The sequence below is a fragment of the Sesamum indicum genome, linkage group LG1 (genome assembly GCF_000512975.1).
Source record: "Sesamum indicum cultivar Zhongzhi No. 13 linkage group LG1, S_indicum_v1.0, whole genome shotgun sequence".
Classification (NCBI taxonomy): Eukaryota; Viridiplantae; Streptophyta; class Magnoliopsida; order Lamiales; family Pedaliaceae; genus Sesamum; species Sesamum indicum.
In genome coordinates this window covers 17,213,714-17,241,154 of record NC_026145.1, presented here as the reverse complement: position 1 = coordinate 17,241,154, position 27,441 = coordinate 17,213,714, and the positions used below count along the sequence as shown (strand labels likewise).

Below are 27,441 nucleotides of genomic sequence, written 5' to 3'. Positions count from 1 at the left end.
ATGATTATAATCATTTTGATGATAATTTTTTTAGAGCAGTGTAATATGCTTGTGATATAATTTTGAAAAATTCATTTTCACAAGATAAAATGTAAAAAAATATTCCACGAACACGCAAAGTTATTCATCATCTTGAGAAAAAAACAGTCTACGTTATTGACATATATTAATTATTACAACAAAGACAAGTGCTGGTTGAACATGGTCCCGTATGGTATGGTCCCATATGGAAAGATGAAGTCATGAAACGTAATAGTAGTTACAGTTCAGTAGGAACTGCAACGAGTGGAACGGCCTTCTGCAGAGTAAGCCCAAACCTTTCATCCATGTCTACTGCTTCAGGTTTCAGCCCTTCTTCAAGTTTCCAATCAAAGCTGCTTACCAAAGTGGCAAGCATGAGATGGACCATTCGGTAGGCTAACGGCAGCCCCACGCAAATTCTCCTCCCCCCACCAAATGGCAGCAGCTCAAAGTGTCGGCCATGGACATCAGTTTCCGTCTCCAAGAACCTCTCCGGCATGAATACATCAGGGTTCGGCCATACGCTTGAATCTCTCCCCATAGCCCACACGTTTACCAGAACTTGTGCGTTTTTCGGGACTATATAGCCACTGATTTCTACTTCCTCCTCGGCTTTGTGAGGTACCAATAGAGGAGCTGCGGGATGTAGCCTGAAAGTTTCTTTCACCACTGCTCTAAGATAAGGGAGTTGCGAGATGTCTGATTCTTGGATTTCTTCCTTCTGTCCCACCACATTTCTTAGCTCGTCTCTGGTTTTCCACATTTTCTCAGGGTTGCGCAATAGTTCTGCCATTGCCCACTCCACTGTGCTAGATGTTGTGTCTGTCCCTGCAACGAATAGATCCTACAATGACACAAAATTAGAAAGAACTTTAAAACAAGAGCCCAGAATCTTGACTACTATATATTTTCGTGTTGAGTTTTTACATATTACAGAATCAACATTCAAAACCAATGGAACAAAGAGCTTTAGCTATATGGACTATATATATATATGCTCACCAGAAGTAAATGCTTGATGTCATAAAAGCTGAGTTCAGACTCATTTTTCTGGTTGATTTGAAGAAGCGCTTCCAGCATATCATTTTTTGGCGTTGACGAATCACTGCTCTGTTGCCTTTGACGGATAATTTCATCAAAAATCGCAAAACACTTGTTGAAATATAACGTGGTCTCCCGGAAGATTCCATGTGGATCAACCAGCCGAAGAAGAGGGAAATAATCAGCAAGATTAGGCTTGCAGACGAGACTCATTATTCCACACACGATATCCCTAAACTCTTGAGACGAATCTGAGGAACCTAACGTAGCGAATTCCTTTGAAAAAAGAGTCGCCGACATCAGATTAAGCGACGTCGTAAACGCAGCTCTACCGATATTCACAGCCTCACCATTGCCGCAGCAATCTTTCACATAGTCTCGCAAATTCCGCAACTTCTCCCTCCTCAGGTCCTGGCTGTCATCAAGCCTATGCACAGAAAACATGTTCTCTTTGCACAGTTTGCGGAGTTTTCGCCACAGGTTATCGACGGGCAGCCAGGCGACGGAGTGCTTGTGGTGATCAAGTGCCCGGATTGCGTCTACGTGGGTCCGGTTGGAGAAGAGCTGGTCATACTTTTGCAGCACGATCCTGGCGATTTCCGGGGAGGATACCACGACGGTTGTCATGCTTCCCAGCTTAAGCCGCATCAAGGGCCCATAGAATTTGGAGAGCTTAGCGAGAGATTGGTGGGGTTTCTCGCCGAGCTCGAGAATGTTGCCGATTATGGGAAGAGGGTTTGGCCCTGGCGGGAGATTAGCCGATTTCCGGGGCCCTGGATTGGGTTTGAGGACCCGGAAAAGCCATAGCCATGCTGCAAAAGAGAGTAGGAGAAAGAGGGTGAGTAGTAAATCCATGCTTTGCTATCTTATCCTTTGTGTTTTGCAATGAGACGATTACATGTTGTCAAAATTTATAGACATCGCCCTTATAGCCATCACAGAAGCGTATCCGACACTTGTGCTGTTGGGCCGCCTGTTTTGAACTATTATAGCACGTATACAGTAACAAGAACACTTAATAACAATTTTTTAATAATATTTGTTCAAATTTATTTGGTTATATTTAAATTTAAAATATTTTAAATTATTCGATTATAATTTTAAATTAAATATTAATAAATTTTAATATTTTTAAATAAAATTATTCTTTTTCTTTTTTTCAAATCGTTCCCTCGTATCCAAATTCATCAAGACAAATACACCCATTAAGATTTTTTTTTAATACTTGAATGAAAAGATATAAATTGAAGAAATTTAAGGATTATTTGAGAAAGTAATCTTAAAGTATTCCTCAACCCGGGAGTCGAATAATTCTTATTTCAAACTGTCTTATTCGACATTGAATTTTTTCTTTTATCATGGAATTGTTTAAAATTTGTTCTGTAAATTATTCAGCATACCATCTTATACAAACACTAGAAAAAAAAGATAAAATTAGTGTAGAAAAGTCAAATAACAATGTTAATATTGATTTTAATCATATGTATTAAGTGGTACTAATTTTCTTTTATCGCATAGTAAACGTGAAAATAATTTTGCAAACTTTGTGACTAACATAAACCAAGTAAAGGCAAAAACTTGTGCATAAAGTTGCTATTAATTAAACGCAACTAACAATATATATCATCTCAACTTACTGACAGTGCTATAATTTTAGTTGTAAATAAATACATGCCAAATTATTTGTAGTCACAAATTTTTGCATTTGTGCAGAATGTGCCAATCAGCTCTATTCCATTGATCAGGTACAGGCCTTACAATTTAAAAATTATAAGTTTGAGTCTCATGAGTATATATATATCTATATATATTTGTGTTGTTTTTTTAATCTCGTTCAAACATATTTATTAATTTAGATTATCAATATATTAAATTAATTTTTAAGTTTGAATGTGTTAAATGATATACTAAATTGCATTATAAAAAAATAAAAGACAAAGAGAGAGAGAGAGAAGCATACATTATATTTGGTTTTATTTTTGAAGTGTTTTGTTTTGTATTTTGGAGATAGAGAAGAAAAATAGAGATAAATAAGTGTGTGTTGGAGATAAAGTGTATATATGTTTGGATTTAGTTTTACAGATAATTTGAAATATTTTAAAATAAGTGGCGTATGTTTGTTGTTGGGATTTGGAAGACAAAAATCACTGTTTATTGCCAAATCATGTCTCTTTTATATATTTTTTATATATAAATATATAGATATATGAATATTGTATGTTTAATATTGTATTTTGTGAAGATAAAAGTTAATGTTCATTGTCAAATTATGTTTTTTTATATGATATTTATATATATAAGTATGTACATATCTATTATATATAGAAAGTTCAAAAATAAAAAAAAACATACAAACAATGAATCAAAATAAAGAGGTAAATATTTGGTGTATTTTATTTTATTTCGGAGATTGTCCAAAAATAAAATCAAACATAATCATGACTTTTCTTTATTGATTTCTTCTATTTAATTAATGAGTTTGGACTTTGGATTCCATGGCATGGCTCATAAGTCACAACATGTCGATTTGCGTATATAAGTTTTGTCCTTTACAGATTGTGGGCGCCGGACTTTCCATAAATGGAGGGCACTGATAATATCCTATAGTTTCCACGGAAATTAAAGATCGATTGCAACCACTGGTGGAGTTTGAATTTTGGAATGTGATGAAGGAAGTATTACGAAAGGATCGATATACCCTTAATGAAGGGTGAAAGCCACATTCTACTGCATTAAGTCAAACATAGCTATATGTAAGGCAAGGAGGGAATTCAGTTGTTTGATTGATGGATAAGATCGCGGATATTCGAGTCTAGCGCGATCCAGACGCGTGATCAACAATGAGTTGTCAGATTGCAAGATCAAGACCGGTGATCTTGACACGTGGCAGCCCAATATAGTAAATTCAGACTATATAAATATGCGAAAATCAAACTAATGGAGGTAATTGAGATTTTAATAATAATCTAGCTTTTATTCATTATGCATTTTTCGACCTATAATCTAACTTGAGCGTCGGAGTATCTACGTCGGGGAACCGACCCGACTAGCTTGACGTGTTTTATGATCCACAGGAATCCCTTGAGGTCGGGAACGAGACGTAATCGTGATCGCACATCCATATCATTTATTTCGGACCCGATCAGAATGAGTGCTTCAGAATTATGAGAAAAATAATTTAATAGATGAAACTATATTGTTAAAATAAATTATATAAATCTTGCAAATAAAATGTAAATTTTGAAAGAGAAAAAAGGAAGTTGCTTTTGGAATTTTCTCCAAAGTAATATAAATATCAAATAGATGTGGACCAAAGTCCAGAAATATTACATAAAAATATTAATTGTAAGATCATGTAAATGTAGTCTTATGTTGTTTTATTTCCTAATATTTTGTATATATAATTTAAGTATTCATTGTTTAAATTTAATATAAAAAGAAAATTATACAAGCATGCATGCATGTGGGATTAGTTATAAGTTATAACTCGCCAAGAAATTCTTCAAGGCTCATCATAATTGATTTTCTCTGTGGCTAATAATTAAGATTTTGGCATACATGTGGATTTTATTATATATAGATCGGAAGTCGATTGAATTGAATTAAATCAAGTTTTTTTTTTAGTATGAGGAATTTGTTCAGAGTTAAATAATAAAGCAATTAATGTATAACAGATAATGTGGAGCACAAAATCACATATCATTAATTGTTGCCACCTTAGATGATGATCAATTGATACAGCCAATTCGGGCACCTAAGATGATGATCAATTCATATAGCCAATTTGGCCACCTTAGATGATCATCAATTGATATACCCAATTTGGTCACCTTAGATGATTATCAACCTGATCACTGTCAAATCTAAGTTCTTTATGAACTTCCATAGTCAAAAATATTAGAAATATTATAGCAAAGTTAGTATCTCATGTCATCATTTCTCTAACTATATTTAGCATCTATTGTGACACCCCCTCCATAATCATATTTTATTTTATGATAATTTCATATTTAAATTAATAAGATAAGTTGTATGTTTATTAGATACACTATGTACGTAGACATTATATAACGATATACGTCATTAAGATTTTGTATTCTGTTTTCGATCTTAGCGTTTTATAATTAATTATACGAAAATGAGAAAATTTTAATTTATAATTGTTACAAAATTAAAAATACAAAATCCACTAAAAAGAATTATTTATTTATTTATAATATTATAAAAAATAAATTGCATTAAACTCATTAATTATCTATAGGAAAATCACTCTATAATATTGCCATATATTAATTATTACAATTCGCGGAACGTGGCCTGTAATGAAAAGATGAAACGTAACAAGCCAGTTAAAGTTGAGTAGGAACAGCCCTCAGAGGAATGGCCTTCTGCAGAGTAAGCCCAAACCTTTCATCCATTTCTACTTCTTCAGGTTTCAGCCCTTCTTCAAGTTTCCAATCAAAGCTGCTTATCAAAGTGGCAAGCATGAGATGGACCATTCGGTAGGCTAAGGGCAGCCCCACGCAAATCCTCCTTCCCCCACCAAATGGCAGCAGCTCAAAATGTTGGCCATGGACATCAGTTTCCGTCTCCCAGAACCTCTCCGGCATGAATACATCAGGGTTCGGCCATACGCTTGAATCTCTCCCCATAGCCCACACGTTCACCAGAACTTGTGCGTTTTTCGGGACTATATAGCTATTGATTTCGACGTCCTCGTCGGCCTTGTGAGGTACCAATAAAGGACCTGCGGGATGTAGCCTGAAAGTTTCTTTCACAACTGCTCTAAGATAAGGGAGTCGCGAGATGTCTGATTCTTGGATTTCTTCCTTCTGTCCCACCACATTTCTTAGCTCGTCTCTGGCTTTCCACATTTTCTCAGGGTTGCGCAATAGTTCTGTCATTGCCCACTCCACTGTGCTTGATGTTGTGTCTGTCCCCGCAACGAATAGATCCTACAACGACACAAAATTAGAAACTTTAAAACAAGAGCCATAATCTTGACTACTATATGTTTTTCGTGTTGAGTTTTTACATATTACAGGATCAACATTCAAAACCAATGGACAAAGAGCTTTAGCTATATGGACTTATATATATATATATATATATGCTCACCAGAAGTAAATGCTTGATGTCATAAAAGCTGAGTTCAGACTCATTTTTCTGGTTGATTTGAAGAAGCGCTTCCAGCATATCATTTTTTGGCGTTGACGAGTCACTGCTCTGTTGCCTTTGACGGATAATTTCATCAAAAATCGCAAAACACTTCTTGAAATATAACGTGTTCTCCCGCAAGATTCCATGTGGATCAACCAGCCGAAGAAGAGGGAAATAATCAGCAAGATTAGGTTTGCCGATGAGAGTCATTATTCCCAACACGATATCCCTAAACTCTTCAGACGAATCAGCGGAACCCAACGTAGCAAATTCCATTGAAAAAAGAGTCGCCGACATCAGATTAAGCGACGTCGTAAACGCAGCTCTCCCTATATTCACAGCCTCACCATTGACGGCGCATTCTTTCACATAGTCTCGCAAACTCCGCAACTTCTCCCTCCGCAGGCCCTGGCTGCGATCAAGCCTCTGAACGGAAAACATGTTCTCTTTGCACAGTTTACGGAGTTTTCTCCAAGCGTTATCAACTGGCAGCCAGACGACGGAGTGCTTGTGGTGATCCAGGGCTCTGCTTGCGTCTACATGCTGCCGGCTGCAGAAAACTTGGTCATACTTTTGCAGCACGATCCTGGCGATTTCCGGGGAGGATACCACGACTGTTGTCACGGTTCCCAGCTTGAGACCCATCAAAGGCCCGTAGATTTTGGAGAGTTTGGCGAGAGATTGGTGGGGTTTCTCGCCGAGCTCGAGAATGTTGCCGATTATGGGAAGAGGGTTCGGCCCTGGTGGGAACTTGGTTGATTTCCAGGGCCCTAGATTGGGTTTTAGGACTCGGAGAAGCCATAGCCACGCTGTAAAACAGAGTAGGAGAAAAGTGGTGAGTAGTAGATCCATGATTTGCTCTTTTCTTTATTTGCTTTGCACTGAGATTATTACATCATGTCAAAATTTATAGCTATCAAAATTTTCAATTTTATCATAAAATCATTTAGAATATCTTTTTTAAATTCTTTTGGATCATCAAGAAAAAATTGTATTTTTGATCCCGTATAAGATTTTGTGTTGTATTCTATAATTTTTTGATTTAGCACATTTAGTTTTATAGGATAAACATCTTAGCATTTTTTGTCATGTAGGATAAAATCATAGCATATTTGGTCCTATAAAATATAAAGTTGTAGCACATTTATATTCTATGCAACCAAATATATCAAAATTTTATTCTATAGGATAAAATATACTATAATATTTATTCTACGATACTAAATATGCTAAGTCTGTAAATTATGGGACAAAAAATACAATATACATTATCATATAGGACTAAAAATACAATTTTTCCAGCATGTCAACCTTATTACAAACCCTACAAAAAGAAAGAGAAATTAGAGAAAAATTAAATAATTTTAATATGATCATTGATTATATATATCAACTTATAAAAATATCAATTTATCATAAGTGTTTTATAGGGATAATTATTTTATAAAAAGATGTCATTAATAAAAAGTATTTTATAATACTTTTGAAATTATAATTTAATATTTCATCATTAGTATCATGAAGAATCATCGGAAAACGAGATTTTGCTTCTTTTTCCATTCAGACGATTCCGTCAATTTATCCAGAATAGATTTGTCTCCATTATGATTTTTGTCCCCTAACAAATTATTTCACTGATCTTCCCCAAATGGGACGGCACTTGATATCAAAATCAATTGCTATTGTCTTAGAATTAATGAATTTAAAATAGTTGGTGACGCAAGTGATTAGGTCGGGCCAGGTCGTCAGTAGTCATTTCTTGATATTTAATATTTTAAAAATTCAGAATTTTAGATAGTATATAACTATAAGATGACAAAATTCTTAATACTTTGTAGTTTAATGTGACTAAATTTGTATAATTTATTATTTATGATAATTAACATGTACATTAAATTTTCATTTAAATATAAAATAAAAAAACTGATAATGTATACAAAATGCTATATTTTTTTAGAACAAATTGTGAGATGAATAATTGTGTAATTAATTTTTCATAATTATTTGTAGAATTAAATTCAATTTTTTAAATTTGAATAATAATTGTACATATTAGTTCATTATATAAATTATTAATATTAATATTTAATATTTAATATGTTCATTAAAATTTATAATATAATTGTCCACTGTCGATTTATTCAAAAAGAAAAATTACATGGTCATATATGAATGACAAGTTTTGGCTATTTTATAAAATTCTATTTTTGGTTAATTTATTTTTAATTAATTTAAAAAATGTCAATTTACTAATTATATTTCTGAAAATTTGTTTCTCATAAAAATTTAAAAAATTAAAAATTAGAAGCAGTTGACAATATATGGTACAATTATAGCACTTGGATATATTGAAAATCCATACACTGATTCATATAAGATCTATGGTGCAATATAATTTAATTAAATTAAACTAAAAAAAATTAGTAAGTTTTGATAAATTTGTTCAATTTTTTTCTTCTCTTCTTATCTTAGTGTAATTAAATCGGAATAATAATAATAATAATAATAATAATTAGACGAAATTGACGACTGCTTCTTGTTATTTTCGTTTTCTTTTCTAAAAATGAGTCTTCCTTAAATATAAAAACTTTAAAAGTTTTTTCTTACTTTTTCTGTAAATTGATAAGTTTTGGTAAGAAATTCATTGATGGGCCGATTGAAAGATGGTTGGAATAATTGGTGGTAGGTGTAAGTGAATTGAATTTGAGGCAATTATGTATCCATAGCTACACTGCCAATAATTGTACGTGAATATATATATGTCTGGACATGTACATACTGCCCATAATTGTACGTGAATATATATGTCTGGACATGTACATACTCCATGCGAAAACCATTGAAATTCAAATCATTTTTTTTCTAAAATACAACATGAAATTAAAGGATTGAATATGTTTTTAGTTTCGTGACTTAAGTTATTTGGTGTTTTCGTCTTTTAATTTTTTAAGATAAACTTTTAATTCTGTATCTTTTTAATTTTCTCAATCTTAATAATCTTTGCCACCCAAGTTTAGAAGGATGAGATTTAGCGAAAAAAGAATTTTATTGCAGAATTAAAAAAAAAAAACACAGTCTATAAAATGAAAAGACAGAAATACTAAGGTTAATTGTTTTAAATCATTGTGTTTTTTATAATTTTATGAATGTTGGTGTAGGTGTCCACTTTTTATATATATTATTTATTTGAATATAACAAATTATATAATGAATTAGATTTATAAGAAAAACAATTATATTTATAATTATCCAACTTCCTTCATGTTATTTATATTTATTTAATTTAAGTTACGTAATGCAATATTATCCAACTTCCTTCATGTTATTTATATTTATTTAATTTAAGTTACGTAACGCAATTGATAAATAGTTCCAACCATTCACAGTCGTGAAAGTGAATATATAGCCAATTTTGACTGATTATGCTGATGTTCATGAATTGTCGCCCGTCGAATACGACCCATAATTGGTCATTCCAAAGATAGTAAAATCGAAAATGTATCCATTTTTATTTCTTTGAAAAGTAAATCTATGATTGTATTATCTCACCTTTTAACATTAATTTTATCATCCAATATAAATACAATACAACATTATTATATTTGTACATATCAAAAGAGTTAGCAACCATTTATCTATCATATTTTGATCCTATCTCAAAGAGCAAACGGATCTTTACTGTATTATTATACTTATTATGTGAAAGACAGTTCTCACAATTTCTTGGGTATGGCCCTGAGAGGTATGGCTTTCTGCACAGTAAACCCAAACTTCTCATTCATGTCCATTTTTTCTAATTCGATGTCGAGCTCCCACCCGAAGTTGTGCACCAATGTGGCGATCATCAGGTGCACCACCCGATGAGCCAACGGCAGCCCCGGACAAATCCTCCTCCCTGCACCAAAAGGAATGAGTTCGAAATTTGTACCCCTGAAGTCAATTTGGACATTATGGTCCAGAAATCTCTCTGGAATGAATGAATCTGCATTCGGCCATATGCATGGATCTCTGCCGCTGGCCCATATGTTAACAAGAATCTGGGTGTCTTTCGGCACCATGTAGCCGTTGATTTCTACGTCGGAAATAGCCTTGTGAGGTAGCAAGAAAGGAGCAACAGGATGGAGCCTGAGTGTCTCCTTCACTACTGCTTGTAAGTAAGGGAGTCGTGCGATGTCTGATTCCTCAACTTGTCCCTTTTCCCCGATTAAGCTTCTGATTTCGTCTCTAACTCTTGACATTTTGTCGGGTTGGCGCATTAGTTCTGTCATTGCCCATTCCACTGTTCCGGAGGTGGTGTCTGTCCCAGCTAAAAGTAAATCCTAAATAGTAGTGAAATTCACATAAAATACATAAACAGTATATATAAATCAATTTCTTTTCTTTTTATTTTGATAATAGATTATGATTGCATCATGAATTTCAATAACTAACAATTAATATACGTCGATTACGAATATCAAATATATATAACTAACTCATAAACTTGATCATTATTCAATAGTGATGACGCTATAAGTTAAAATTTATTTATGATATTTAGAGCCTTTTTTGTTAATAATTATTAAAAAAATCAGAAGCCATAAAACTAAAATAATTATAAATATAATACATTTATCACATGGCTTTTTTTTTAATTTATATCACAGTCACATAATAAATATATGGTACTTATCATACAAATATTTTAATTCGAATTATAATTCTTTATAAAATATATACACGTGTAAAGGTTATATTTATTATTAATTAAGAAGCCATAAAGCTGATGCAGGGAGAAAAGTCTAAGCAAGAAAACTGACCACCAGCAGATGCTTGATGTCATTTCTGTTTAGTTCAGCGTCATCCCTTTGGCTGAGTTCAATCAGCGTCCCCACCACATCATCTTTTCCGCATCTGGACTTGGACCTTTCCTCTATTATTCCGTCAAAAGTATCCAACAATTTCCCGAAGTAAATCGTGGTCTGCCTCAAAATTCCCTGAAGATCCGCCGGTTTCAGAATCGGGAAGTAATCGGCGAAATTTGGGCTGCCGATGCATCCCAACACTCCCCAGACCACGTCCTTCATCGGCGAGACTGAGTTGAACTGAGCAAACTCCATGGAAAAAAACATCTCAGACATCAGATTCAGAGATGTAGTGAAAGCAGCCTCTCCAATGTCTACCGCCCGGCCCGTTTCGCTGCATGCTTTCACGTACTCCCGCAGTTTCTGCAGCTTCTCCCTCCTCAAATCCTGGCTCGCGTCGAGCCTGGGAACTGAGAACATTTGCTCTTTGCAGATTTTTCGGAGCTTTCGCCACTGGTTCTCGACGGGGAGAAAAACCATGGAGAATTCGTTGTGGTTGAGGGATTCGGCAGCGCTTAGGATGGGTCTACTGGAGAATGCTACATCGTGCTTTTGGAGTATGATTTTGGCGGCTTCGGGTGACGAGACTACTACTGTTGTTATGCTTCCTAACTTAAGCGACATTACGGGCCCATAGATTCTGGATAGTTTGGCGAGTGATTGGTGGGGTTTGGATCCGAGTTGGAGGATGTTGCCGATGATCGGCAACGGGTACGGACCTGGCGGGAGCTTGGGCGATTTTCGGGCCCTGGAATTTGATGTTAGAAGTAGAGTGCATAGCAATCCGATGGAAAATAGAACGAGTGGAACTGTTAGAAAATCCATGAAATTTTGAATTCGGCGTTTTAAGTTGAAAGCATCAAATGAGTTCTTTCAGAATATATAGAAGCCAGATTCGCTTATAGTAAATACGATTTAGATTTATTAGTTCAGTATGTTTGAAATACCTTTTTTCGTTCAATAAATTTAGGTCTTTTACCTAATTAATGTGACAAAAAATATAAAAAACTTAACTACTATGCTAAACACATAATATTTTCCATTGAAAAATATTATGGGATCCAAATTGTTACTTTTAAAAAAAATAGTTGATCAAAAACTAGATACCCAAAACCAATAGAACAAAAAATAAAATAATTTTAAGTTACGGGATAAAAAGTGTTATTTCTATATTACGACTTATATATTGAATTAATAAGGTTAATGTTATTAATTCGTTATTTTTTAATCTAAAAAATACACTATCCATCTTATAATAGTTTTATATCATCGTGTTATTTATATATTGTATATTTAAATGTATATATAGAATGATACAATAAATAGCATTTATAAAATATCTTATATTTTTGCGATTATCTAACTCTTGGTCTTCTTTTTTTTCTTAACACCCGAAGGTGGGGAAAGCTTTTCGGGGTCCCCGTCCCTTCTTCATTGAAATTTAACTAACAATCATCGCTATATTATTACTGCAACAAAATCATAAACGGAGGAGTACTACTCCTTTACATTGTAACAATTTCTTTCAACGACATTATGTTTTGTGCTTCTGCTACCATCTTCTTATGATTCGCCTTGTTCGAATTCTTGGGCCACAAGAGTTGCTCCTTTGTTTCATGACTCGATTTTTCTCCTCCAAATTCTTGGACAGGTAATCCGGTTGCTCATTCATAGATAATTGATTTCTGGGCAGTCTATTCGGAGTGGTCAGCTCCTGTAACAGCGGCTCTGTGGATTCTGTATCAACTGGATTGCGATTGGTCAAGCAGATCGGGTCGCTAATCTTCAAAGGCCTGGCACTATCCATAATCTCTCCCTCTTCTGAATTCTCTGAATTCTGTTCGAGTCGCATGATAACATTTTCTACATGTATCCAATTTTCATCAGCTACTTTATACTCCAAATTCTCTTAGCTTGTTATTCAAGTTTATCTCATTTTTTTTGTCATAAATATTTTTAATTACCAAATTATATGGTCTTGTGTACTTTGAATTTTAGAGAGAAGTTTTAAAATATATTTATGCCAATTGAGACAGAGACTATACACTGCACACCATCAATGTGTATTTTTATTTTTTATTTTTTTTAACAGTAAAAGGTATACTGAAAATAAATTATTAGAACAAATTAATGACACCCTTTGAAGAGAATTTAAAACCCATCAGTATTTAACAAAATATAGTTCAAAATTCAAAATTTGAAATCATTTAAACTTACAATTACCCAAAAAAATTCAAAGAAATTATTATTAAGGACGCAATTTAAGCGATTGGACTATTTTGCTCGTCATAATACCAGTCAGTGTTATTCTTTTAATTAATTGAGGAAGAATTTACAAATTGATAAAACCTGGTGGGCGAATTCTCAATTTTGATCTCTCTATCAGAAAAATTCTCCATTTCCCTTTAGTACTTGGGCTCTTACATAAAGGTCTTCCTCGGACAATTCAAAAGTGGCTCTACAAAGAGCTAACGGTCAACTACGCCCAACCTAATTCAAATTCAAAGAAAAATTGTGCAAATTTCAATGTTTTCGGGTGGAAAATGCTTTCTTGATAGGTTTTTTCAACATAAAAATACTCGAAATTAAACGCAAATCGGTTCGTCATAATTGCATGTGCACACAAAATAATTACATATATATAAAACTTAGTTGACTGGGAATTAGTAGTGGCATGGAAGAAATAATTTTGAAGTTAAGTATAACATTTAATTATTATTAATTTTCTTATTAATAACAAATAGTCGCAATAAATAGTTATTAACTACAATTACGCAATGGTTGTTGGCTAAAATATTTATTATGACAAACGCTTTGACCATGACTTTTAGCCGTGGCAAATAAATCTTTTAGTGAAAAAATTAGTTTTTTGCATCGTTGTTATTTAATCATAATTAATAATAGTCATTTATTATAATTTTTTAGTCATAATCACTAATATTGTAACTAATAATAATTTTTTTCCGAGTGCTGTAAGAGTTAAACCAAAACTTTTACTTAATACCATTGCCTAATTAAAACATTAAATTTAGGATTGCGAAAAAGACCATCAACCAACACTTAAATTCAAAAGTTACTAATTCTTTCTTTCTCTTCTTCCTATTTTTTTTAAAAAAAAAATTATACATACACTTTTTCATTGTTCATAATCATGACTTATTATTTTTCTTGTATGAGAAGTATTTTCTTTTTATTTATAGAAGTGGTAATTCATTATTATATTAATATTTTAATAAATTAAACATAATCGATCAATATAATATTTTAATATAAAAAAGAATACTCAAAAGAATTACAATAAATTTATACGAAGTGAAACAAAATACACACGCATTCAGTGGGACTTGAACTCGCTACATTGAACGTATTAAAAGAACCTCAATTTTAACTACTAGGCTAAAATATGGTTAGGCTTGTAAAAAATTTGAGTTAAGTTGAACACGTCGTTGTTCAGATTTATCTGAATTATTACCGAACTTGAAAACTTCTAACTGAATTTGGGTTGATTATTGATATAAACAAGCTTTAATTGAAACAAATATGAGTTGTACTCGAATAATTTGACATTGTTAACTGTATTTTATTTTTTTGAACTAACTGATTTGAGTTTGGACCAAACTTGAAAACTAACCGAACTCAAAAATTTGTTCAAGTTTTATTTATTAAATTTAACAAATCAAATCTAAACGAGTTTTTATCAATTAATTTTAATTTAGTATCAAAGAATTAAATTTATTATTATTATTCTAGAAATTGTTAGTATACGAGAAGTAATTCAAAAGTTGGGAAAAGTGGTAAGAATACTTGACCGAAACGGTTAAAACAATTTACCTCTATTTCCAACTAACAGTCTTGAAAAACATAATCACACGCATACGTATCGTCAAACATGAATTTGATCTTTCAATGCATTTTTCTTCTTTCACCGGTCAATTTTCTACACCATGATGTAACATTGTAACTATTTCACATAGCCAGTTGAGAAAGTTGTCCATCTAAGTTTATTTGCTTATTTTTGTCTATTTTGATTTTGACGGCTACATATCAGAATAACAACTTAAAAGACCAAAATATTTTTCAATAATGTAAAATGTTCTTACAAGACAATATTCTAAGTGTTTTTAAATTGAGATTGTGTGCAACTCGATCGGAGTGATCAAAACTTGGACTGTTGATCATCTTGTACTCAAGAGCTCAAAATCATGCCATGTGAAACTATATGGATATTTGGTTTTTATTTTTTCTTTCGACCTCACAATCTGACTTTATTATGAATTTATTTTTGTTGAGACTGCCCCATCCCGAGCCCAACAATCCTTCACAAATAGAAATGGAAGAAACAGCTACCTTCACAAATAACAACATTAAGAAGCCCGAGCACCCCCCAATCCCCCCACATGGAAAATTTAACAAAAAAAAAAAAGAAAGAAAAAAATATTTTTCAAAGTGGTTGGACAACTTTGCCCTTCCTCTAGCGAATGCTTTGGTCAAAAGGCGCACTGCTGAATTCAAGAATAATTTATATTAGATTATATTTAAATGTAAAAAGATTTAAAATATGAATTTTAAATGTCCAATAACAAATTTAAATTTTTCTAAAAAATTATACATTCAAAATATTTTAAATCGTTTATCTCAATTCTTAAATTATATTGTATTAAAATAAATTTAAATTATATATATAAAATTATTTGAAACTTTTTTTTTTTAAAGAAATTTTTTTTGATCCATCAATCCAAATAAACTTAAAAATTGTGATATATAATGGGCCCAATGGGCCAGTTACAGTTTTTGGGATGGGTTCGTGGAAAGAGAATTAAAGAAAAGTATTTGGGTGGCTCGGCCTCCTCTCTTCGTCTCGCGCTCCACACGCCTCCTATTTCGATCCCTCTCTTCTCATTCAATTTTCCATCTTTGTTCCGATCATCATATTTTCGCCTCATTTATTACCCCACGCCAGGTTGATTCAATTCCAATCGGGCAATTTCTCCGGATCCTTATAAGGTAAGAAACAATAATTCACACTCTGTTCGTCCATGGTAATTATGCGGAAATCTGGAATTGCATTTTAGTGTATATTATGGTATGAATTTGTGAGGTTTTGATGTGGACGGCGGCGAAGTATGATCTGCATTTTGTTTGCGAGTTGACGGAATTGACAATGTGTTGTTAGAGTCGAGCTAGATCTGTGATTGTCTGTTACTTCACTTCTGACTTCTTTCATTCTGGAATTTGTCTGTCTTTCGTTGTGCCTTCATCGCCAAGCTCTTTCTTTTTTGGGTGAGTCGACGGCTGCTGAATTTCTTTAGTTGAGAAAATTGTTTGAGTTCAAACTTGCACTCACGGTGCCACCTTCATTAGAAACACGCTTAATGATATTACTATGATTGTTCGAGTTCAGTTGGATGCTAGTATGGTTAAACCCTCCTGACATACGAAGAATGTAAAAGAGCTACTGAATGGCATTTCTGTTTCTCGGGTTTAATAAAATGTTTGACCTTGAAAATCCCCTTCATTGCTGATTGCTGATCTTTCATGTTTGTTACTTGACATATGCACATTTCCCATCTTTTAGTTATTCAAGTACCATATTGGAATATTAGGAAATTCTTTTTTCCATATGCATCTCACATTTGCCTTTTTATATCCATGTTAATTATGGTGTTAGTCTCAAGTATAAGTTTCATTTTGTGCAACTAACATTGTGCTTTTGATGATATTTTCAGGTTAACTTACAAGCAATTTAGATGACAAGTTTATAAGATATAAGTACTTTTTCTTGGTAGGAAATGGAAGAAGAAGAAACAAGAGACCTTAAAGAAATTTCTGGGAAGAACCATGAAATGCAGAAAGATGGAAGTGGTGTAGATAATAATGTAGGAATATCAGAAGCTGCAAGCGTGAAAGCACATACTCATTTTGAGGATAAAGTGGGTGGTGATATGCTTTTAGGAGTTGATTCAGCTCCTGTTTTGGATGACAACCTTTTTGAGCATGTTTCTTTAAAAGATCAGGATAACAATGGTACGGAAATGAACCAGTCTTTGAGTCCTAATGAGTTCAGTCGTTCTTCTATTCGAAACGAGGATACATTTGAATTTTCCTTTGCGGGTGTTGAATCTTCTGGATTTGATTCTCCCCCAGATGTGGCAGTGCATCATGATCGACATTATACAAGTCATGAGTCTGAAAGAGACTCCAATTATGACATTAGAGAGCCCTCATCTTCAGCTAGTCCTGATTTGCATTCGTATGGAGATACTGGATACTCTCCTGTTGACTCACCTCAAAAGCCCAAGCCTGAACAGGTCAAGCCTAATGTATCTCCAGAGCTTTTGCATTTAGTAGACTCAGCTATAATGGGAAAGGCAGAAAGCTTGGAAAAGCTGAAGAATATTGTTAGTGGTGTTGAGAGCTTTGGAGGAGATGTTGAGGCTGTTGCTGTGGCTTACTTAGTAGTTGATTCACTTCTTGCCACTATGGGAGGTGTTGAGTCTTTTGAAGAGGATGAGGATGAGAATCCACCCAGTGTGATGCTGAATTCTAGGGCTGCAATAGTGTCTGGTGAGCTCATTCCTTGGCTTCCTGACATTGGGGATTTTGGGGGTCTCATGTCTCCTAAGACTAAAATGGTGAGAGGATTACTAGCTATTTTGCGTGCTTGCACTAGGAACAGAGCAATGTGCTCTGCTGCTGGTTTATTGGGAGTGCTACTCCGCTCAGCTGAGAGAATTTATCTTCAGGATATTGCTTCCCCAGAGAAAATTAAATGGGATGGAACCCCTCTCTGCCACTGCATTCATTACCTAGCTGGGCATTCTCTTAGTCCACGGGATCTGCACCATTGGCTTCAAGTCGTTAATAAAACTCTCACCACAGTGTGGGCAGCTCGTTTGTTGCGTGCTTTGGAGAAAGCCATGGATGGTAAAGAGGTTAAGGGTCCAGCTAGTACTTTTGAGTTTGATGGTGAAAGTTCCGGTTTGCTAGGTCCAGGAGAGAGCAGATGGCCTTTCACTAATGGATATGCATTTGCAACTTGGATCTATATTGAATCATTTGCAGACAACATAAGTACAGCAACTACTGCTGCTGCAATTGCAATGGCAGCTGCTGCAACATCAGGGAAGTCATCTCCTATGTCAGCTGCTGCTGCTGCTAGTGCACTAGCTGGTGAAGGCACGGCACACATGCCTCGGTTGTTCAGTTTCTTATCTGCTGACAATCAGGGGATGGAAGCATATTTTCATGCACAATTTCTAGTTGTCGAATGTGGAAGTGGGAAGGGAAGGAAAGCTTCTCTGCATTTTACTCATGCATTCAAGCCACAATGTTGGTATTTTATCGGCCTTGAACACACTTGCAAGCAGGGTCTGCTCGGAAAGTCAGAAAGTGAGCTAAGGTTGTATATTGATGGTTCCTTGTATGAAAGTCGTCCTTTTGATTTCCCAAAAATTTCTAAGCCACTTGCCTTTTGCTGTATTGGGACTAATCCTCCTCCAACTATGGCTGGGTTACAACGCCGCCGCCGCCAATGCCCTTTGTTTGCTGAGATGGGCCCTGTATATATATTTAAGGAACCTATTGGGCCAGAAAGGATGGCGCGGTTGGCTTACAGAGGAGGGGATGTGTTGCCTTCCTTTGGCAGTGCCGCTGGATCCCCATGGCTAGCAACAAATGACCATGTCCAAAGTATGGCACAAGACAGTGCACTTCTGGATGCTGAAATTGCTGGATGCCTTCATCTGCTGTACCACCCTAATTTGCTCAGTGGCCGTTACTGTCCTGATTCTTCTCCTTCCGGGGCTGCAGGTATCAAGATAACTATTTTGAGAGATAGTGTAATAAAAATAAAAGGTTTACCCCATTGATTATTATGATAATGCTAGCCCACAGTGTTGTTTCTAAATCTGTTTGGCTATGGTGATGGTGGCTTATAATGTAGTATTAATTTCTATTGCATATGAGGTTGCACTCTGCCATCTTCTTCTTCGGCTGAGAAAGCATGATGGTGCTTATCTCTCTTCTATTCTGGGTTGCTATTATCTTTTGAATTTTAGGATACTTGAAACTAATGGACGTAAGATTTAAAGATTCTTGAAGATTCACTTTTCTCCTCTCTCTGTCTTTTTCGGGTTATAGCCAGAGTTGGGTGGGTGGGTTCTTTTCTGCCATATTTCCTCAGCATACACCATTTACCTGAGTTTGTAGAGTTGGTGCAACCCGAGATTTCTACGGTTACAGAGAGGAAACTGTTGTAATACATTTGCCTCCAGATCAAACTCAGCCTACTTTCAGGAATCTAATTTTTTTTTTCTCTTTTTTGCATTACCCAGCAATTTGACGCACTTCTCCAACGAATATTGTTCTTGTGCATTTCAGGCATGCTCAGAAGACCTGCAGAGGTTCTCGGTCAAGTGCACGTTGCTACAAGAACGAGACCTGCAGAAGCTTTGTGGGCCTTGGCCCATGGGGGCCCCCTATTCTTTCTTCCATTGGTGGTTAGCAATGTGCATGAGAATAGTCTGCAGCCACAAAAAAATGACCTTTCTTTGTCTTTGGCCACAACTGCACTTGCTGCTCCCATATTCAGAATTATCTCTTTGGCCATTAGACACCCTGGTAATAATGAAGAGTTGTGTCGTCGAAGAGGCCCTGAAGTGTTATCTCGAATCTTGAATTATCTACTCCGAACTTTGTCTTCACTTGACACCGCAATGCGTGATGGTGATGAGGAACTCGTTGCTGCTATTGTCTCTTTATGCCAGTCCCAGAAGTTCAACCATATGCTTAAAGTGCAGCTTTTTAGTACACTTCTACTTGATCTGAAAATTTGGAGTTTATGCAGTTATGGACTGCAAAAAAAGCTTTTGTCATCACTTGCTGATATGGTTTTCACTGAGTCGTCGGTAATGCGAGATGCTAATGCTATCCAGATGCTCCTAGATGGTTGCAGAAGATGCTACTGGACTGTCCGAGAGAGTGACTCTGTCAATACATTTTCTACGAGTGAGGATGCTCGTCTTGTAGGCGAAGTGAATGCTTTAGTTGATGAGCTTTTAGTGGTTATTGAACTTTTACTCGTGGCAGCTCCACCATCTTTGGCTGCGGATGATGTCCGCTGTTTATTGGGTTTCATGGTTGACTGTCCCCAACCAAATCAGGTAAATGCATATTGTCTATTATACATATGAACCGTGAAGTCCTGTCTAATAATATTGTATTTTTAGTGTTTTATCTAGTAAAAGTTCTTGAATTGCATATAATCACAGGTAATAACAAAAAATGTACTTGCTTACTAGTTGTGAAATATTATATTGCAATTAGAAAGTTTCATGAATTATGTACTCCCTCCAAATGCAGCACCATCCAGGTGGGCTTTCTCAATGAAACAAGAAAAATCTACGTATTTTACTTTCTTCTAAAGCATTGGTACTTCATAAATTTGCAAAGGTATATTGAAGTAGAATTTTCTTTTCTGCAGCTTGTAGTTTGCATATGGTTTTCATGTGTCACTTTTTCGAACTTAAATTACTTGGATAATGGAATTTGTGAAAGACACTTAATTATTAATCATATGTAAGAGGGAGCATAATTGGCTATAAAATCAACAATGCATTTAGTTTAGTTCCGACACAAAAATTTCCACGCAAATTAAAGTAGAAATTTAGCTGTTCTTTGTGGGACAGTGGGAATATATGTTTTCATGCTTCATATCATATGATGAAGTGTTCCCTATTTTCCAAATTGAATGCTCCTATTTCCTTTACATGGTGCTCTGAAATAAGCTTTTTCTCCTTAAAATTAACAATTTTCATTCCAGTGTATCATTAATATATGAATTGGACCCCCACTTACCCCAAACCACTATATTTAGAGCAGAAGTAATAGATAACCAAAACTTTCACTTTTCCAGTTCATCTAAAATTGCATGAATATTCAACTAAGACTTACAATTCAGAACCAAGGGATTATGTTCATCAGAGAAAGTGGAATAGTCTAGCTGCTTCCATTATGAAGTATAATGTAATTAAAGAAGTGTTAAAACTGGTGATGCCTTGTTTGAGGGAGTTTGATCATTTTATTTATTTTTGGGGTGTATTTGTAATTGCTTAAATTGTGGGCTTTAGGTTAGTGGCCAGCCTCTAATATAATGACAGTGAACTTGTCTAATATAAAGAAACTTCTTTCCAGTATATCTTCCCTATTCACATGTAGTACCACTGTTGAGGAACTATGTCCAATCCCACTAAAGTTTATAAATCTTTTTTGATATTTGTGCTGTTATGAAATATTTCACTGAAAGAGGAGACTAGGAGTCATTCTGCCTTTGTCCATGGAAAGTTCCAATGCAAATGGCATATCATGGTTACCAGTCTTCCAAATTCAAGCAGATTTAAGTGGAATTTTACAACCACAAATCATTTGGTCTGTCTGCCTTTCGACTGTTGAAGTACCGCTTTGTCACTATTAAAATATCAACAGATATTGGTGTTCTAAGTTAACAGCTTTCCAATTGGGGAAGATGTACGAAACTTCTCAACCATAGTTTGTTTGGTTTTTCCAAAATAATGTAGTGGTCTCATAGTGATTTATCTTCTTACTAATTTTTCTAACCATCCCGAACACACTTAATGCTGCAGAAACTGTAGAATTTAATTTGAATTTAGCGTCTGATTAATTATTACCTCTTAATTCTGTGAGAATTTGTATGAAAGAGATTCAAGCTTGATGTGAAGTTTCTGTAATAGTATCTCTGGATCCAAAGGTAGGTGGTTATATGACAGGCATCTCTCTTTGTCTATGGAACAGAAATCACTTTAATTAAGAGAATCTGAATGCATAAGGTGGTTTCAAGCATAAAAGAAGTGAGAAACACTTTTCATTCATTAAATTTAAATTTTATTCTCTTAAAAGGAAGTTTGCAGAAAAAGAACACCAATTAGCTCAGAGGCTAACATCTTCCTTCGACGTATATTATTCAAGGGGATTTTCTGCTTTGGCTAGAAGTAAACCTATTTATTGCTGGTACAGTTGTTCATGCAAAAGGAATCTTGGAGAACTTTCATCCTGACAACTGCTTTTGATAATGCTCTTGTCTGCCTCACAACTTGTGAAAGAAAACTCTTATGTGCCCATATAAATACCTGCAAACAACTTTCTGATTCATTTGGTGAAGGGTCAGCAATATAAATACCATATGCATGCCAGAAATTTTGTTTCTTACTTCTGTATACAACCGAAGGGGAAAAATTTTAGTTGTCTAACTTCAAATCTTCTTCTGAATTCTCACTTCTTGGGTGAGATTCATCCCTTAAAACTTTATCTGTTTATGGATAATATCAATGAGGAGATATTAAATCTTATATTTAGGAGGTTGCTTATTCTTTGAGCTGCTTATCAACTTAAAGAAAAACCAATCCACAGTGCGTTCATAACCGTTGATTAACTAGTACGGCTCCATTTATTTGAGCTGTGTCGTGATGTAGTATGTTTACCCTGTGTTTATTTCGGTACCTCTCTTTATTTTTTCAGAGAATACTGTGGTTAAAACCTAAAGTTAAATGTGCCAGAAACACTGAAGATTCATAGGATGACTATATATTTTAAAGTTCACTTCCAATTTACACAGTACAATTTGGTAGCTTTTATTACAACGAAACGTCTGTCATCATCCCTGCATACCTGACATCTATTTTTGATCTTTCTTATCATTGTTATCCTAATTCTGAGATCATGTCGAACAATCTTCTGGAATTAATGGCGGCCACTATCTCCTTCCAGGTTGCCAGGGTGCTGCACCTGATTTACAGGTTAGTGGTTCAGCCAAATGTGTCCAGAGCTCAAACCTTTGCTGAGGCATTCATATCATCTGGTGGGATAGAAACTCTTCTTGTGTTGGTACAGCGCGAAACAAAAGCTGGAGATCATGATATCCCAGAGGTGTTAACTGAGGATGATGAGGCTTTATCATTGGGAAAACCAGATGAAGATATTACAGAAGGAGTTTCTACAAAAATTGATCATGGTGATGGGGGATCTTTGGAGAGACAAGATTTAATTTTACATGAAAATGCATCCGAACCTGAGAGTTTTGGTGGTCCTGCAGTATCGAACATTGAGAGGACATCATCCATCTCTGAAAATCCTTCACTTAAAAATTTGGGTGGTATAAGTTCTTCAATAAGTGCTGAAAATGCACGGAATAATGTGTATAATGTTGACCGAAGTGATGGTATCATTGTAGGGATAATTAACCTATTGGGTGCTTTAGTGATATCTGGATATTTGAAATTTGATGCACCTGCTCCTCCAGATGTGACGAGTAACCTCCTTGGTTTGCTTGAGGGAGGAGGTACCATGTTTGATGACAAGGTTTCTCTTCTTCTTTTTGGTCTGCAAAAGGCTTTCCAAGCAGCCCCTAATCGGCTTATGACTTGCACTGTGTACAAAACATTATTGGCTGCCTCGGTATGTTTTTGTGCTTTGTATTTTTGCTTGATGCCATAGTGTCATTTTGTTTAATTTTGATTACTACCATTTTGGTATTTATATTGGAATGATGTCGACCACTCTAGACTCTGTACTAGGATGAATATTATGTCATGTTAGTTGGTGGAACCGGTCCCAGACGATTTTTTCTCTTCGTAAAGTTGAAAGGAAGGGATATGCTATGTCATGCCAACTGGTGGTGGTGAAAGGCCTACCAGGCTTGACTGCCATTTGAATTTCGATATGATATGGTTTACCAGATTCCCTTGTTCTGTATGACATCATGCTCATAGTGATAGAAGAATAACCATCTTTAGCAACATTAGTTAATGGAAGACAAAATATCTACTTAAACTTTTCATCATATCTCAAACTTTTTTGCTCCTTCAAGTTTCTCAAATGATCATTTTTTCTGTAATTTTGAAAGATAAGGACCTCCATTTATGGTTTATTAGTTTATAACATTATGATCTATTAGATGCAGAAGGAGTTGCTGAACTGAGTTGCATTATGGCCTTTTTTCTGAGAGAAGTTTGTGCTTTTGCTTAATTCAAGTATCTGAGACGATCTTCTTTCCGTTTCAGATAAATTTGTCTTCAGCAGATGATGGATTAAACTTCCATGATTCAGGTCATCGCTTTGAGCACTTCCAGATTTTGTTGGTTCTTCTTCGTTCTCTTCCATACGCATCAACAGCTTTGCAAAGTCGGGCGCTACAGGTACTATGTTGTTGCATGCACTGTACTGCGATTTTATATCCTGATTTCAGATTAAAGCAGTCTTGTGTTTTTCAAAACTTTGTATCTCTCTATTTTTTTCATCTTTTCTGTCTTTTCCAACACTCCTTTCTTTTTGGTTCACTAGTTCTTTTTTCCTTTTGTGGTTTTGGTGGTGGTGGTGGTGGTGGGGTGTATTGGAGAGAAGACCTGAAAGATATATTTTTTTAGCAAGGAAAAACATCAGACCATTATTGAATCGCTTTTGTGTTAGATTTGTACGGTTTGGTTAAATAGCATGCCTATAATTGCAATACTTTTCCAGATGAATGCTGGAGATCATTCTCTTTCCCAGGTTATGCTGGGCATATATTGGCTATTTCCTGGTTTTCTTGTACTTTGAGATTGAGTTGTTATCTTGTAGGCACGGCATGCCAAAATTTTGCATGATTTTCTCTAGTATTACTAAATTTTGAACATTGTAACTAAAGAGTATCCCTGCAAGTCGTCCAGCGTTCTTCTAATCTTCTCTATCCCACTTTTGGCATAAATATTTTTTGATTCTACAGTAGCATTGTGTAGAAAATTTGCAGTTCGTTTTATTACATACTCTTTTAGTCTACTGGAATTATTTAGACAAATAATTGTAAAGTATCTTCCTTACCATGGTCCTGCTGATTATTTTCGTTTGAGTTCTTATACTTTTTATTTGATTTCAGGATCTTCTGATTTTGGCTTGCAGTCATCCAGAAAATAGAAGCAGCCTGACAAGAATGGATGAATGGCCTGAGTGGATTTTGGAGATTCTCATATCTAATTACGAGGTACCATCATCTGTGCAAATAATGGTTGACAACAGTATTTATTTTAGGCCTTTTTCCTACTGTATTATTCTTTCACTTTTCACTCTATCTATGCAGACAGGCGCAAGTAAAACCACAAACCTGTCCAGCTTGAGAGATGTAGAAGACTTTATACACAATTTCTTGATTATTATGTTAGAGCATTCAATGCGCCAGAAAGATGGATGGAAGGTTAATGCTCTTTGACATTTTACCTTTCTGTTTACACCGCTGTAATTGCTATTGATATAAATGCCGAGTTAAAGGAATTAGCAATACTAGGACATGAGCAAGACTAATATTATGATTCATGAATTATATGATTGGATGTAATAACTTGATTAATAAGCTCATCAACAATACGTTATGTTACCTGTGGTGATGAAATCAAACAATCATATGAATTAAGAAAGAAACACGTTCTTTGATTCGAGAAGATAGTTGGAGCAAGATATTGAATTATAGTGATATATTGGAAGTGTGTTTGAGACTGAGGTTGTGGATAGCATAATACTGGATTTTTTTTGCTAAAGTTCTACTTAACTTTAGAGATTGGGTAGCATAGATATTGTTTTTGAGACTTTGAGTATATTTGTTGTGCATGAGGTTGTGTTAAGTTACAATGTTGTAAACTAGATTAAAATAGAAACATAATAAATAGCCTAAGTTTGAGTTCGTGGTGGATGACCTTCATGTTTTCACTAAATGGAAAAGATATGGTTATCGATAAGATCATCCTGAGGTCTGATGATCTTCAACTTCATCTAGCCAAGATCAAATCTGAGAACAAACTAAGTGCATAGGGCGGAGTTTGTGTTCATACCCCACAAATGTAATCTGCTGCGAAATCAGTACCTTGAAGTTTTTTCAGTTCTCCTATTTGTCTGGAAGGCTATCATGATCACACATTGTGAGGATTCAGAACTTTTTCACCATTAGACGTTATACAGATATAGCCCCTGCATTTGTTTTCTCTTCTATTTGTCAACTTTCTATTAGGTTTTCTCCTGCCTAATGCATTAAATTGATGATTTCAGACATATACAATGATTAAATTTGCTTGGGCTGAGTGGAAGTCTCTGCCATTCGCCATCTCTGACATTTTTTTGATTTTGTTTTTCATTTCATCAAATCTTACTGTTTCTTTTCAACTTCAGAGTAAATTTCTGGGTTTCATTCATGTATTTGGTCATTAATGTAACAGGATATTGAAGCTACAATTCATTGTGCAGAATGGCTGTGTATGGTGGGTGGTTCTAGCACTGGGGATCTAAGGATGAGGTATTGCAAATAATGCCTAGACAAAAGCACTTTAAAGGTTTTGGTGTAGGATAAAGACATTTCATAACTGGATTTTCTGAATCTTGGTTATCCATGAGTGAAGCACCCTTTGGTTTAGTAATTAATGATGCATAATAAATTCAATAAGTTTAAACTTGTCGGTTGTCCTTTTCAGTGTTACCATCTAAGGATCTAGAAACATGCTAAGGCAAAAACAAACAGCTGATAAGGATAGATTTTTGGATGAAATGATTTGTTCTGAGAAATTCGAGTAATTGTGAATAATACTTAGATTTTATGAGGCTAACACTGTCTCTTACAGACGAGAGGAATCATTGCCCATTTTCAAAAGAAGGCTTTTGGGTGGCTTGCTGGACTTTTCTGCGAGAGAATTGCAGGATCAGGTGACTTTTGTATCTCAGTTATGGCAAGTTCATTTCTAGTTGCTCATATATAGTTCTTATTGGATTCATCTTTTTCTGTGTTGATCCACTGACATTTATTTTCTAAAGTGCTCGTCGCTCTATGTTGCTTCACTGCTTTGTTACTATATTATTCTTTTGATGACATGAATGATCCTCCTGTAAATTGGAAACGGCTATTGCTCCTATGCACTTGACAAACAATTCTGTGACCAATCCAGTCTGGTTCACTTTTAAGTTCTTAACCAAATGTCCTCCATCTCTTTTGATCAATTCCATTTTTCCTTTATATGTTTCACATTCTTTATGTTGCGTAAGTGTGTTTTATGTTTTTTTATTATTCATATTGTTCCTTCTAATGCTACACAAATGTCAGCATCCTAGCTTTTCTATTGCTTCAGACCCAAGTTATTGCTGCAGCGGCCGCTGGTGTGGCAGCCGAAGGATTGGCACCTAAAGATGCGAAAATAGAAGCAGAAAATGCTGCTCAGCTTTCTGTGGCTTTGGTTGAGAATGCAATTGTGATATTAATGCTTGTTGAGGACCATTTGAGGCTACAAAGCAAACTTTATAGTGCTTCATGTTTGCCAACTACATCTCCATCTCCGCTTTCAAAAGTATTGCC

The 27,441-nt window shown here is 34.9% G+C and overlaps 4 protein-coding genes across 4 annotated transcripts in view; 1 reads left to right on the top strand and 3 right to left on the bottom strand.

Moving 5' to 3' along the window:
* LOC105171634 (geraniol 8-hydroxylase-like) lies at window positions 103-1,976 on the bottom strand. Its single transcript, XM_011092810.2, has 2 exons — window positions 1,024-1,976; window positions 103-865 (listed from the first exon to the last, which is right to left on the bottom strand). Exons 1-2 carry the CDS (start codon window positions 1,915-1,917, stop codon window positions 260-262), a joined length of 1,500 nt encoding a protein of 499 aa, XP_011091112.1. The 5' UTR covers window positions 1,918-1,976; the 3' UTR covers window positions 103-259.
* LOC105171629 (geraniol 8-hydroxylase-like) lies at window positions 5,289-7,127 on the bottom strand. Its single transcript, XM_011092798.2, has 2 exons — window positions 6,181-7,127; window positions 5,289-6,017 (listed from the first exon to the last, which is right to left on the bottom strand). Exons 1-2 carry the CDS (start codon window positions 7,072-7,074, stop codon window positions 5,412-5,414), a joined length of 1,500 nt encoding a protein of 499 aa, XP_011091100.1. The 5' UTR covers window positions 7,075-7,127; the 3' UTR covers window positions 5,289-5,411.
* Window positions 9,755-11,981, bottom strand: LOC105171619 (ferruginol synthase-like). Its single transcript, XM_011092786.2, has 2 exons — window positions 11,022-11,981; window positions 9,755-10,541 (listed from the first exon to the last, which is right to left on the bottom strand). The coding sequence occupies exons 1-2, from the start codon at window positions 11,889-11,891 to the stop codon at window positions 9,936-9,938; spliced, it is 1,476 nt and encodes a 491-aa protein (XP_011091088.1). The 5' UTR covers window positions 11,892-11,981; the 3' UTR covers window positions 9,755-9,935.
* Window positions 15,889-27,441, top strand: part of LOC105171608 (BEACH domain-containing protein C2) — a 27,251-nt gene continuing 15,698 nt past the window's right edge. The window contains 10 exon segments of the mRNA XM_011092775.2: window positions 15,889-16,070; window positions 16,793-18,875; window positions 19,446-20,227; window positions 22,848-23,534; window positions 24,140-24,274; window positions 24,991-25,095; window positions 25,192-25,305; window positions 26,318-26,394; window positions 26,717-26,798; window positions 27,218-27,440. Of these exon segments, the coding sequence (XP_011091077.2) occupies window positions 16,856-18,875; window positions 19,446-20,227; window positions 22,848-23,534; window positions 24,140-24,274; window positions 24,991-25,095; window positions 25,192-25,305; window positions 26,318-26,394; window positions 26,717-26,798; window positions 27,218-27,440 (4,225 nt within the window). The 5' untranslated portion in view covers window positions 15,889-16,070; window positions 16,793-16,855.